The sequence below is a fragment of the Mya arenaria genome, chromosome 15 (assembly GCF_026914265.1).
Source record: "Mya arenaria isolate MELC-2E11 chromosome 15, ASM2691426v1".
Lineage (NCBI taxonomy): Eukaryota > Metazoa > Mollusca > Bivalvia > Myida > Myidae > Mya > Mya arenaria.
In genome coordinates, this window is record NC_069136.1 from 50,467,339 (window position 1) to 50,482,749 (window position 15,411).

General features: G+C 35.6%; 1 protein-coding gene across 1 annotated transcript; it reads right to left on the reverse strand.

The window, feature by feature from the left end:
- Positions 1–644: 644 nt before the first annotated feature.
- LOC128219971 (17-beta-hydroxysteroid dehydrogenase 14-like) lies at positions 645–10,140 on the reverse strand. Its single transcript, XM_052928185.1, has 10 exons — positions 10,018–10,140; positions 9,558–9,596; positions 9,264–9,340; positions 8,190–8,256; positions 7,127–7,218; positions 5,641–5,745; positions 5,158–5,225; positions 2,141–2,225; positions 1,601–1,679; positions 645–981 (listed from the first exon to the last, which is right to left on the reverse strand). The coding sequence occupies exons 1-10, from the start codon at positions 10,103–10,105 to the stop codon at positions 920–922; spliced, it is 762 nt and encodes a 253-aa protein (XP_052784145.1). The 5' UTR covers positions 10,106–10,140; the 3' UTR covers positions 645–919.
- Between the last annotated feature and the right edge of the window lie 5,271 nt (positions 10,141–15,411).

The window sequence follows — 15,411 nt, forward strand, 5'->3', positions numbered from 1 at the left end:
TATTTGGTAAACATTACAATGGTGTATTAGATGTACCGCTATCAAAACATCGCTAATTGACACCAGTGCTATTTGCAAATTAGGGCCCTTTGTTGACAGTTTGAGACTCTCACAACAACTGTCAACTAATTTATAAGAGTCGATTATGAACAGCGGGGATTAGAGGGACCGTAAATTGACTTTTTGGAAACGCACCAGATCTGATACTTACGTCTGTAAATCGTGTATTTCGTGAATTTTATAAAAAAACATATTTTGTTCGAGTACCCGAGTAGTGATTTGGTACTCGGACGATTGATCGAGTTCTCGGGTACTCATTGCCATCCCTAATTTTTATATAAAGAAAAACACTGTGTATTATTCGGTTTTAAACTTAAATTAATTAATTAAATATTGATAACATGTATATTCGAAGTGAAAGTTTTTCAATTTGCCTCTGTTATAACCATAAAACATCTGTTTTATACTTTAATGAGCATTTACCTCAGGACCCCTAGATCTCAACATAGAGGGACACGCAAACGGCCACATCATATTCATGAGGACCCATACATCTCAACATTGAGGGACATGCAAACGGCCTCATTATATTTCTAAGTACCCTATTACCTGGGGCCTTAAACTAAATAATGCAAACAATAGTATTTCAAGTTTCTTTTTATTGGTTTAACCATATAAACATTAATATAATTGTTATGGCATATTAAAAAAACTACAACAAAAAAGTAATATTTTCCCGTGTCAAGGCAGTCTTCAGAATTGTACCTCTAGTTTAATCATATCCCATTGTAGTTTAACAATTTTTCTTCACTGAATGTAATCGATAACAAAACAACGTCCCCTCCCAAATAACAGTCGATAACGGCTTGATATCAGCGGCAATCATTAACATGCTGTGACCGCTTTCTGATAACCATCCTCACTTCCTATACTGGTAAAGCTCGCCAACGCCCATTCCGCCCGTGCTATGGATTTCCTGGCCTGCAACGTTTATAAAACAATCTTGGTCGATTTCAATCAATGTTGGAAGCATAATTATATGTGTTACAGTGAGCTCATATTAAGCTTTGGTGTTCTTTCTGACCTATGATTATATCAAAAGAAAACAATGTATTTGAATTGTATTCGTTGACATATTTTGCAGCGTCTCAATAACATACCTTTAAGTTGATAGTTTTGCTTAAGTTAACAATTAACCTTCGACATAGACTGTGCACAGCCCGACGACCAATGAACGGTTTAGTAAAACTATAAAACAATAAAAAACTGGTTTAGTGCTGGCACTGATATCTCATGTTTTTTCAAGTACAGGGACAAGTCCATTAGCAAAACTCTTAAGGAATAATAAGCGTGTCTGAATGATTGAATCAGATCCGATGGTGTTAACAGTTCGCTTTTTAAGAGGTAATATATTGAGATGCTTCACTGCAATATTGGTAAATCTTGGCTGTGATGAGTTTCAAATTGTATGTTATGAGATTATACACATACGAATGTATCGTTGCTCGTTTTCTCACTCTGAATTGAGCAGAACAAAATTGCCAAAAAGAACCATACATAAACCATGAACACCTTTTACAATGAGTTAATTTTCATGTACCTATTACAAATGTGGCGTCAGTGGCAAGGAACAAGCACACGTGACCTATCTCCTCCGGTTCACCGAGACGTCGCAAAACCTGGAAATATGGTCAACCACATTGCTATTGGATTTAAAAAAAATGACCACAGTGCTAGCGGATTTCTTTTTCAAAAGAAGGAGCTTAATGAGTAGAACAGTTAACTGATATAACTTAAAGGTTAAATGTTCTTATTGTCGAATATGTTAAAATGCAAGGGCAATGGTAAACCTCCCATTTTTAAATTTAACGCACTAGTTTGATGACTACCAATCAAGTCTAACGCAGTATTGTCCATCTTCGAATCGATTCAAATGTGTCCATAGATTCCTCTCTCTTCAATCGGTTGGTCGGGTGCCGCTATTTTGTTTCAAGCTTTTCTTTGAACGAGTGGAATATAAAATATGTTTTTTCTGCCTTCTGCTGAAGTGTTTGTTGTTCCGGGCAACCCATTAGGTTAGTCAACATTATAGAAAAATATGTTATTAATGATGCTTTGTAATTGAATAGAATTATACTACCGACATGTCTTCCATTTCCCGCTTGTCGTCTTCTGAGTGGACGAATGAATGCAACAGAGGCGTATTGGTTGATCCCGGCACCACCCTGGAGAAATGGACAATGTGAAACATTGTATTCATCAAGGCATTCAACTTTACGCAAAATGCGACTGAAAATGATAATATAAAATGTACAACAAAACATATCTCAGAGGGACAGAGTGGCCTTTTATGAAAGGTGTACAAGGCGATTAAGTAGTATTTGTTCTAGGGATGCAAACGAATATTCGAATATTCGATCAAACGTTTGGTATTCGAATGTCAAAATCGGTATTCGAATATTCGAAAAAAAGTTCAATAAACAGAATAAAAAAACCTTTTGCCTACAACACTATTGTTGTTTATGAAGTTCGTTTGTCTTGTTTTTTATAACGATTGGCTCCTAATGCCAGGGGTGTGAATGTAATGACAATACACACACGTCTTATGTCATTTAGGGACTTATCGTCGGGTACTATAAAAAGTCCCCCTACTTTTACAACATCTGGGTAGAAATCGGCTTTAACACCAATGTGTTGTCTTGGCTGCAAATTAAGCTATGCAACGTAGCTCAAATCGCCGTGATAATATGAATGCCATGTGCTACAATTATGTTGTAACATATATGTGCTTTAAACTATTTTCCAAGCTTCGATACAATGTTCGTGCTTTAAAATGTAAATGTATAATATAGCGTTTTAGGATATATTTCCTCTATTGTTGTACACTATATGATCCATATCCACATATATTTTCGTTTTATTATTTTACTATTTCCCGAGTTGGTTTGGGTTTTCCATAGTTATATTTAGTCAATTTAGAGGTCAATCACAAAACGAGGTTGCACGTCCTACGAAAAGACTCCATTGGCGCAAAACGCTATTTGACTAGGAATCCATCTAATTTCACATCGTTTACAAATATAAAGGCGGCGGAATTGAAATTATTCGATATTGTTGTTTGTTGTTTATAATGTATTGCTTATTTCTTCCTGAATATGGAGATTTTCTAAAACTAATTTGGGGAAATCAGGGTCCGCCGTGCGTACTGGCTAGAACAAATTACGGTATAAAATTACCCCGGCTATTAGTTTAGCGAATAATAATAGTAGTTTACTACATCTTTTAAAATATGTATTTTGGGAATATTCGACCGTAAGAATTACCGAATATTCGAATATCAAGATTGCTATTTTTTTTGCATCCCTAATTTGTTCTATGTTAGTCGGTGGTCACGGTAACTCAGTGTAATACAACCGCTAAACAATTTGTAAGACCAATTAATGTGTAAGGAAAAATAGAAACATGAACATAAGAGATAATACAATAGTTCAAATGTTACTGATTCTTTATCATATGAATTCCTAAAAGTGTATTGTGATCAGTCATACCATGACTTACACATTACGATTTACGATGGACACAATATGAATGTTTGTATGATGATGTATTAACCAGTGCGGACTGTTGTAGTGTAACAACATAGTTGCACGATTACCGCCCTTTGTTATAAATTAGCCATTTGCACTTACAAAGTTAAATGTCTGGCGGTGTATCTCAAAGGTTAGTTTTACATTTTAGACTTATTTATTCCATACAAATAGTTTATTAGCGACAATAATAATTAAAGAAATCATGTTAAACATTATAAATTAACCGGGAGTGGTTTTCATAAAGAGTATAAATAAAAATAAAGCTGTCTCCCTTCATGTTTTTGCAAAGTGGAATATACCCGTTTTATCCATCTTAATAATGAACTCGTCCGTCCGTTGAGTATATAAGCGCGTCGCTGAGCTAAAATATTCATTCTGTGTTTGACCGCCGTCGAGGTAACTTCAAACAGTAAACCGGAAATAGTCTTTTGAATGCAAATAATTAGAGTCTTGACCTTCTGGCTGTTTATAATTGAACACAGGGCATTGCGATCTGTGGGATAAAAAGGCACCAGGAACTTGACATCTATAGGATTATCTAGCGTTCCTGTTCAAGTAGCCAGATAATTAGAGCATTGCGATCTAGTCTGGAAGTGGTGAACGGAGCTGGTGGCTAGAAACTCTAATAAGCCTCATACTGACAACTGCGTTTGCCACAGAGCATTGCGATCTGCGCGCTGACAAAGGTTAAGGTATTTTGCATCGCCAATAAACAAGCTCCCGTAAGAGAAAGCCATTCATCATTAAAGTGACTGAACTTTATATAAACCAGTGCATAATCTTTGAACCCTTATTATTTGGTTGATATGTTTTAACTCACCAATCATTTTTCGAATCATTTGTTTTAATCATAAGGCAAAGTAGCCTGAGGAAAATGTATATAAGAGCGATCCATATAGGCTCTACGACACCGATTGAACATACAGACGGCACGTTACACTGTCTTCGTTGGAAGATTTTGTGATATTTAGTATAGTTCTAGTGCACATTTCCATATAGGTCTTTGGTCGTTACTTTAAAAACATTAAGTCTGTTTAAACGTCACATATTGCAACAAGATGATTGCCTTATCATTGTGCTCATGTTAATACTCTATAAGGTCTGCTCGCACAAAAATATAGCAAAGTAACGGAAACATGCATGTGACTTAAAGATAATCTTATTTGACTACCATTGAAAGTGGAAGCTGGTATAAGATAGAGCTAAGTGACCGTCGTGGCTGTGTGAATATATATTCCATGTATTGATATGTCTTATATCGCAATACCTAAATATGTATACGATAAATCTTCTTTTGCTGTTTTTGTCATGTATTCGTGAGTTTTGATGAAATAACTTGGAGTCATGAATCTGAAAAAGTAACAACTAACAAACATAAAACAGGCATTTCAAACAGGCTAGGAAATAGCTTTTCGAACTACTTGTAACGGATGACTGCATTGTTTTACATCTTTTCTTTCAAAGAAAACCCAATGACATGAAGTTCACGGGATTTGAGAAGCAGAACAATAATACATAAAATTAACGGTTTTTGAAACGCGGGTCCGGTGTTTCAGTATATACTCACGCGTTCACCCTCACCCCGTTCAACGCCTCGTCCAGAGCCAGTGCACGAGTAAATCCAGATATAGCCGCCTGCAAAGTATAGAAATAAAATGAAACAATAAACACCTAGATTGAAGACTTCAATAAAAAGAATTCCTTATTTGATCTATAAGGTCCATACGTGAGTTATTACCTTCCCCAATGTTATGTTAAGAACATTCGAGAAATAAGTGTGAAAGAGTTCTATCTGCTTCTTTATTTAATGTCACGTAGAACGTTTGTATTTTAATCTTTGATATAAACAAGGAAATATAAATTACCAACGTTATACATTGATATAGGCATCAAAATCATAATCAAAACTATTATCATGCTTTTCATCTAAAGAAATGAGAAGAAAAAGAAAGATACATAATGCATGTGTGAATTTTATTATCTTTAAAGTTTTAATCCTCATCGAAAAATGCAAACAAAATAAACCAGTATATGTTAAAAACATACTAACCTTTGAAGCACAATAGGCTGTTGCAAGGCGTGCACCATACGTGCCAGCTGTGCTGGCAATGTTGACGATGGTCCCTTTTGTCTTCCGTAGAAAAGGAAGTGTGTACTGCAAGAAAACGATCTTTAGCGTACAGAATACGACAACAGTTTTGATTTATAGAACACCAAATCATGATGCTTGAAAAATTGGTTTAGATTTCATCTTCAATTTATTTGTTACCATTAACATACCGAGTGGTGTCATCTACATGTTATTGTGTTGCAGAGTTTAATAAATAGAGGTTTATATTATTGATTAACAAATAAATAGTAACGACCGAGTATGGAGCTTGGGGCACTCAACTTTTAATATACAATATTAATGATTGTATCTTTCCAACTTTTTATTTTTTTGCTATTTTTAGCTCGGTTATTCGAAATATAAGAAGGGCTATACTACTCGCCCCATAAATACCCTTCATTCAATTTGTTTCATACTTCACACAGTTGTTCAAGGCCATCACACAATAAGGTTAGATAACTCCATATTATCATTTAGACAAATTATAACCCCCGATTGACTTTGGAACTTAGGTTAAAGTTTCAGGGCAGGTTGGGATATTTATTAATAACTTCTATACCTTTCATTCAATTGAATTGACACTTGGCACAATTGATAACGACCTTCTTACAATAAGGTTAAATAACTCCATTTAAACCCTAAATACAAATTATGGCCCTTGATTCACTTTTTATTTTTTTGACAGGCACAATTTTATATTCTTTAACAGGTTTTCACAAAGGCAAAACAAGTTATTCGAATGACTTGCATCATTCTTTGGGCGGGCTAGTGGGAGGGCAGTGTCAAAATCACTTGATGTATCAAATAATTTTAGCTCGGTTTGACACATTGTGACCAAACTTGGTATATAGGAAGAGTTTATGGAGACTGTTCATGGGATTGCGTTTGAGGCCCCTAGGAACATGATCAAGGTCAAAGTTACTATTAAAAGAAAAATGGTTAGTATTGAGTAACTTAGGTGTCAACATATTGCGAGCAAACTTGGTATATATAAAGAGTTTATAGGGACTTTTAATGACATTGTGTTTTGGGCCCCTGTTACTGTTTACTTTTTGATTTGATATTTTTATTGCTTTTGACAGGCATATATAAATCATTATTGTTTTCACTTCTAAGTCAAAGCGGCGTAGTCGAGCGCGCTGTCTTACGACAGCCCTTGTTTGAGAAGGTGTTGGTTCAATAATTGTATCGCTTGTTTAGAGAAGTGATATAATTTCGTCTAACGAAGTAGAATATCAAGACATCTATATCAAAGGCTTTTCTGAAATCAAGAAATAAACTTGCCATTAGCAATCATTAGTTAGTCTGATTAGTGCAGTTTTAAAGGAATGATTTCCTCGAAGCCCTGATACAAATGTATGTTATATGTTATCCATGGTAAGCAAATTCTAAGTTGAGAAGCTTTTTGTTTTAACTCTAGTATTACCTTTGCAGCTAGAAAATATGCGACAAAGTTAAGGTCCATGAGCTTGCGCATTTCATCAGCTGAATACTCGTCTATGGTGTGGTTAGGTGGGTCTGAAAATAAATCAATACTTTACACAGTTATAATATTAATGTTGATTTTCCGTTTAAATGCGCTACGAGACAATGACCTAACCGCTATCATGTACAGTGTCTTATGGTGACTACTTTTTGGTGTGCTGATTTGTTGGTGTTCAAACGAAATGGCAGAACTCATGCACATATTACAAGACGCTAACAATATATCCCAAGTCCATAGGCCCTTCTAAATAGTGTCTTATGAATATTAACATTTATCTGAGAATCAGGCTTCCAATAAACAAGCTGCCTATCTGATCCTCTAGTCAAGCTCAACACGGTGGAATTATTAGGACCAGCGTCTTGATTTGGATTTCAACTAAACTAAACCTTTAGCTTAGTTGGAAATTATGTGAAAATAAACAAAACAAATTGCGGACAAAAAAATCGACCTTTAAGGGTTTCAAATACTGTTACAGATGTATAGTGAGTTACATCCAAGATCTGAAAGGTCTATTACTTGAACGTTGTATTGTTTATGTACACTGTCAATGGAGCATATCTAATTCCTCATTCCACGTACGGATATACGAGGAGTGTTCGGAAAGTTTAACATTTTGACGTATATTTCGTTTTAACAGTCATTGAACAAAATGTTGTCGGTATTCGTAAGATATCATTGTTGTTATTACTTTATAAAATGCTTTATTATATGGCTATAAATTTTCTTTACATATCCAACAGTAAAATTACAGCACGACGTATTGAAAAATCCGTATCACCATAATGTCGTTTTCTGATTCCGTTTCATGCTAGTACGGTGTGAATCCTAGGAAATTCTTTCGTGTCGCTAAAAATAGCGTGACAAAAATGACCGGTTAAACCTGTCAAATATTACATACATTACTCACGCCACGAGTTGCATGTAGATATTCAGAACAATAATCGAATTTCATCATTATTTTACATGAACACAAAACGTAACGTCAACATTAGCAGCCACTTACGCCATCCAGCGTTGTTTACGAGGCAGTGGACACTGCCATACTTTGTCACTGTTTGCTCGACCGCACTCTGGAAAGTGTTTTCAAAGCTGTTTGATTACTTGTATTACATATATAATATGATCATAAATATAACAGATATACCAGGGGTGGATCCAGGATTTTACGTTAGACTGGATGTAATCTTTTGCCTTGCGTCCCTCCGAAACCAAAATGCATTTGGTTTAATGTGTTGGCAGGGGGTTTTGAGATTTTTTTTATCGATTTCTAGTCCGAAATGGAGCATTTGGGGCGTATTTTATTACTTTTTACTCCTATATTGACATATAAAATATAAACTTGGCAGATTTTAGGGGAAAGGGATGGGGTTGGTTGATCAGCTAGTGGATACACTGAGTGATAGTGAAATAATTATAATAATCATACAAGCCAATGCTTAATTCTAAAGTTTACTTGCTTTGTTAACACGAACGAGTTCTACCAAATACGCTTCTTTAGCACCGTTTCTTTAACCCGGTAACGTTATGATGAAACGGTTGATGTTTGATTATGGAATTCTCACTGTAACGTATCCGATAAACCATTTATGCCTCGTGACAAAATATTATTTTGGTGTCATTTGAAAGGGTTTTCAGAGTAAAGAATAAATACTTACATGCAATAACTAAATATATTACAAAACACCTTATTTGCTATAATGATTTTATTAATATTGCCAAGTTGTGCACCAGTGTGGTGATACTATGCGTATTACAAATTAGATGTATCATTGTCAAACATCTGATGAATGAGAATGAATATGACTTGAAGAACAAAAACATAAGCAGAATTGCTTTTGTTTATAGTGTGTTTCCGTTTATGATTTTACATATAAGTTATCATTCAGCAATACCTAAAATTTAAAATTATACCAAACTCGTAATATCAGGTCACCAGTGTTCAACTTTCAACATAAGTAGGAAAGGCACGATGCAGTGGACATACTGTATATCTGGTACCTCACATTCTCTTTCAACCGAGTGATTATGCTATGAGAAGACTTATCATTTTCAAACCTCTGATGCATTAGAATGGTACCTTAATGTCTTTTTCTTTCGTCATGTCACAGTGGATGAAGAACTGTACATCGCTGGTCATTGATTTCCCGGTCTCGTCTGCAACGCATAATATAAAGTAGTATGTTGACAACGGTATATAGCTTATTAGCCCCTGTACTATGTTTGATATATTTCTCTATGTGTTCTTTTATTCATTTGGCTCCTATAGCAGAACGTTTACAAAGAACATATTTGCCGTTCAATTACTAACGTGCGGATAAATTACAACCATTGATTTATTCATTCAACATGACAAATGTTTTGCCCAACTTACCATCAATATCCCAGATAACAACCTTTCCGCCATTTTCACCTTAAATTACACAATGACATGTATAACAAATTACAACGCCCTTACACCAGAACATGATTTATTTTGTTGGCGTAAGTAAGGGATACGGACGACAAAAACTAGAAAATCCCCACAACAACTTTAGCCTGACCTACTTTGTGGTGTTGACTTTTCTTGCCATTTTAAACCTTCAAGTTCCTTGAAATTATAAACATGCCTATCCATATATTATACTAGTATATCTATTTATATAAAAAGGTAAAATTGTTATCCGGTTCAAGAAAATTATAAAATGAAAAAGTGACAGCACACGGGTTTAGTTTTATTTATTTGCCAATCGATTCTGATTTATGATTCAGGGCAAATAACAATAAATTTTAGCAAAGCTATAAAAAAGTGTTGCCAACATAAAACCCGTCCCCTTGACGAAACTTGTACTTACGAAACACCGTAACAATTCCTTTTCCCATGCCATTGCATCCACCCGTAACTATGACAACTTTATCCTGAAAACGTCCTACAGAGGCCATTTTCAAATAGTGCAATACATGCAGATAAAGGCTCTGCTGGCCATCAACCAAAATCGTAGATACGAGATAAGAAGACGATAATGACAATAGCAAGAGCAATGTCAGGACGCCATAGAAGTAAGCGCAGTATTGGTAAAGCCAGGTTTTAATTTATAAACGGGCCTTTTAAAGCTGCATGGTTACAGATCAGAATCACATTAAAATCAAAAGTGTCCATTGTCCGGGCAAATGTGTTCGATGTTTGGTTCGATGCCAACAAAACCACGACTGAAAATTACCTATTCTTACGCAGAACATCTGACTTCAGTATACCCCTATTGTATCATATCGAGACGATACGAACGTCAAAAGATCACGTGAGTAGTGAGTGTTACCGCAATGATTAGTGTACATGTTGTTCCAACAAAATGTCCGATTTGCGTATTAATGCCTCGGCTATCGCAAATATTTTAACCGTTTCTGAACAATCGTGGTTTGCATTGGCGTCATTTAATCTCCCAATTGTATGCCAATTTTGATCCTTTGCTTTTATGTCTTTTTAATTAGCATTTTTATACACTACCCACTGATTCTCATTTGCAAGGCATTTTTAGAAAACAATACAGAAAAGACAAATACAAATACGCTAGGTCATCTTGTAAACCATTCGTAAGATCTTCTCAACTCCTTAATATACCAAAACATGTACCATTCAAGATATAGGTTTTACCCTTCAAAGGATTGTGACACTAACAATAAAAGGACATCAAGTATTGAAATCCTGAAATGCTTCCTCGCACAGTTTTCGATGTTGGAGTACAGTCATAAACGGAAAAATAATGATAATCATCAAGCGCATTTGATTGCGGACGCGTCGAATAATAGAAGGATGTACGGTAAGTGAGGCTTTTAGCGCACTCGCTTCTCACAACGGTATCAAGGATTCCAGTCCCGGCCTATGGGTTTTCTCCGGGCATACCGGTTCCCCCCACAACACAAATCAACATTCTCGCGCAACATTGTTCCAACGGGACTGACTGCATATAAAGTTAATGAAATCCCTTCATAATGGTTGTAAAATAGATAACGTTCAACAAGGTTATAAACTCTTTGCTGTAGACGCGATTAGAAGATAAACTCTTGCTTAAGTTCATGCTCACCGATAAGTCACAAACAAACACTAACAAGGTCAGGTTGTTCAAATGAGTTATCATGATCGTGCAGTGTACTGATTTGTTACATTGGTGAACTCTGGGTTAAGATTAAGTTGATATTCACACCTTCATAGGGAACAGTCAATAAAAAGCGCGAAGAGTATGTCTCTATATTGGATGACTTTCTTGATCGAGTTCGACCTTCGTCAGTTTAAACTGGTGGTGCAGACATTTCTTTACTTGGTACATAATATAATTATACGCATGTATATATGCAGTCGTGTGTCACACGAAACGCTTAATTTGTTCAATAACAACTCTCGCATAACATATTTTTTGAACTCCAATTAATTATATTAATGTAAGTTCATGTCTTTCCAATATAAATAAACAAAACAAGTTAATGTAACCATGTCTACTGCAAAATAAGTGCTGATGTTATCGAGTGGCAAATATTAAGTGGTGTTAAAAGTTTAGCATTATTAGGTCATTCTCCGCTACTATTATTATTAACCCATGAACACCAAATGGCCTTGGTTGTGTACGTCACAACACCCATCGGAAGACGGCGACGAGCCCTTAATCTTGCAAGACTTTTTTTCAAACAAAATACGCTAATTTAATAATTCGCCATCATCTGTCATTATTGAAGGTTTTTTTGCATGTTTTTTTTTTTGGGGGGGGTAGGGGTGGGGGGTGGGGGTTATTAACTCCTCTATTATAGTATAGATAATTTCATATGTTGTGCACTATATTCAATCATTTTGCAGTGTTGATGATTTGAAATCAGGCCCTTTGGGTTATAATGTCAATGACGCACTACGGTAGAAAGCTTGTGAACCGCTACGTGTATATGTGGTTTATCTCTTGTACACAAAGCCATCCAGGCGTGTACACTGTACACGTAAATGATCAATTCGAATTTCAAACTCTACTACAATGTTTACATGCCCGTCAAGCTACACTTATCAGTACACTTGCACACGGGTTTCAAATGTAGGTCAAGCAACGTACGTACTCGTACACGTACACGTGGTGTCTACATTTACATTAAGCTACACGTACCCGTACACTTGCACAATGGGATAACATGTACATTAAAATACATAGACAAGTACATGTACACGTCATATTTTCATATATGTTAATCTACAGGTACCAGAACACATACACGTGATGTCTACATGTACGTTAACCCAGCAGGCACACAACATTGTTTCAACGTTGAAATAAGTACTCATACCCATGGGGGTCCATATGTACATTAAGCTACATGTAGAAGTACACGTACCAGTGGGGTCTATATGTGCGTTAAGCTTCACGTATAAGTACACGTACCAGTGGGGTCTATATGTACTTTAAGCTACAAGTACATGTACCAGTGGGGTCTATATGTACGTTAAGCTACAGGTAGAAGTACACATACCAGTGGGGTTAATATGTATGTTAAGCTACACGTAGAAGTACACATACCAGTGAGGTCTATATGTACGTTAAGTTACAGGTAGAAGTACACGAACCAGTGGGGTCTATATGTACGTTAAGTTACAGGTAGAAGTACACATACCAGTGGGGTCTATATGTACGTTAAGTTACACGTACGAGTACACGTATACGTTGGGACTACATTTACGTTAAGCTTCGAGTCTATTTTGGGTCTACACGTACGTATTGCTACACGTACCAGTACAAGTGGCGTCTAAATAAAACTAAATGTACATGTACACGTGGGGTTTACACTAACTTTAAGCTGCACGTACCAGTACACGTACGCTATGGGTTTCACAACTTCTTTATTATCTGATGGAAGGGAAGGGTGTGAAGACAAACACATATTTGCGCTGGAAGTTTTCAGCAGTGGAACAAATTTTGTCAATATTAAAATGATTATTAATGTTATCTATTGGTAAGAAAGACTTGCAGCGATGCTGTCCTTAATAGGATGACAGTAACAAATTGAAGGTACTCGCACCAAAAATGCACGAATGCATATATATACTGTATCATAGAAGTATGCTAACTCCAAGGGCAAGATTTCGTTAAAAGTTGGCATATATATATCTGACCCTTAGTTTTCTTAACCTACATTTACGCGGTGTTACTGAATATTGGACAATATTGTTAAGATAATAATATAAAGCTAGCCCCGTCCAAAAGTGTCGCTATTCCTCCGATTTCGCCACTGCGACGGAGATGTTTGTATACTTCTCGTTAAATAGGTAAACTATCTGGATGAAACCTTTGAAAGCATTTCAAAGACATATTATATGCATTGCAAGACCGTGTAAAACTCATTCCACCTACAGGTCACATTTGAGATATAGAAGACGAATAACTGTATTTTACTACAGGGTTAAGCTTACAGCCAATGAGTTATATATTATTTAACATGTACATTTTGATCAACATTTCCGGTTCAACAATTTTGAAGAATATTATTTTTTTTCTGTACAAAATATATTTGGATCCGTTTTAGTATGAAGCATTATTAAATCACAATCATTTTTAAACATATAACATACTATACGAGAAAAATGATTTAATTCTGGTTCCTCAGTTGGTTACTACTGCATTATTTTTGAATGCCAATTGCTGAATTAGTTAATACTATTTTGTTATAAGTAAGTTCGATTAATTTCTTTATTCCGTCATGATTGTTATTTATGAACAAAATCGGATGTAGTTTGGTCAGCGGTAGACATCGTATATTGGAATTATACCTAAATACACTTAATTATCAGTGTTTAAAATTATTTTGCGCTGAACATTTGTCGTTTGCATCTTACAATTTCTTACCAATGCTGGCTCTCATTGACCGAGTCAAGTTAATCTAGGTATACCGTTTAACTTATTTTATATTTAACCAGCACAAGTAAAGTTATCTATTTGTTGCTTTCGACAAGCGCCTCGCTCGCGTTGCCTGCATGAACTTTATCTACAATCAAACCAGCATACATTTCGCACCCATTCTGTTTGCCGCCAGTTCAGTTCTGCAACACTTTAAAAAAATATAATGGCCTCTGTTGGACGTTTTAAGGATAAAATTGTCATAGTAACAGGTGGATGTAACGGAATTGGACGTGGAATTGTTAAAGTGTTTGTATGTTAAGGCTGTCATTTAAAGGTCATAAACATTCTTAGATGTTGAATGAATTCGAGATTTGCGTTACCATCCGTTTTTAGGAAAAATTATTTTACCAGGAATAAAACAATCACGGTTTTTAAGGCAACGCCACAAGACATTCGAAGAAGCAACACACACACAAATCAAAATAGTCCAGTTGTTTGTGTACATGGACGTAGCAAGACCATAATTGATGTACAGGCCCGGTTTGCTAGAGGTGTTCGGGGGCATACGGCCAACACGTTGTTTAAATGAAGGTGTGTTATATTCTTTAACTCGGACCATAAACACACTCACACACAAACACGCACGCACGCACGCACGCACGCACGCGCACGCACGCACGCACGCACGCACACACACACACACGTGCGTACGTACGCGCACGCTCCCGCGCGCGCACACATACACTGGAAAAGAAGGAAGGACAATGATTATTATAATGACTGGCTAATATTTTATCTGGAGCATTCACATCCAATTATTTCAATTTAAAAAAAAAAAAAAATAATAAATAAATAAATAAATAAATAAATAAATAAATGTCGATTTCAGTTAAAACATCGTCTGCATTCAAACAATATATGTTACAAGAATAGGACTTTTCCTTTCGGAATCAAACAATTCCCTGATAAAATATTCGTTTGTAGAATCTGTTCTACTTATTAACACACCATAGCATGTAGCCAAGGATATACTTAGTATATTTTATCCCACGATAAAGTACCTTAAAACTGACTAAAAAACTAAAAAAAAAAACTTTTTAAAAGTGTAAACATTTGAACTTCCCCAATGTTATATGTATGACGAAGAGTTCCAAAAGTTCAATCGACAAATTTCAGTTAAAGTTGATAAACGAACTTATGTAAATAAAAAAGGCCTATCACTCCTCCGAACAAGACAACCTGTGAATGAGCTAAACCCTCATTTTATTGAGGTTTTATCTTATGTTAACGAAAAATATAATGCAATAGATACACAAATATCAGTAGCAAGACAAAATGGACGGACACACATTTACAAAGAGTTGAATTGTACTTATTTAAATG

Bases quoted from the DNA above. Each gene is read 5' to 3' on its own strand.
- LOC128219971 (XM_052928185.1), bottom strand. From the start codon at position 10,105: ATGGCCTCTGTAGGACGTTTTCAGGATAAAGTTGTCATAGTTACGGGT. The intron at 9,341-9,557 runs GTAAGTTGGGCA...TATGCGTTGCAG, and splicing joins TGTTATCTGGGATATTGATG to ACGAGACCGGGAAATCAATG. The intron at 2,226-5,157 runs GTGAGTATATAC...CCATTTCTCCAG, and splicing joins AACGGGGTGAGGGTGAACGC to GGTGGTGCCGGGATCAACCA.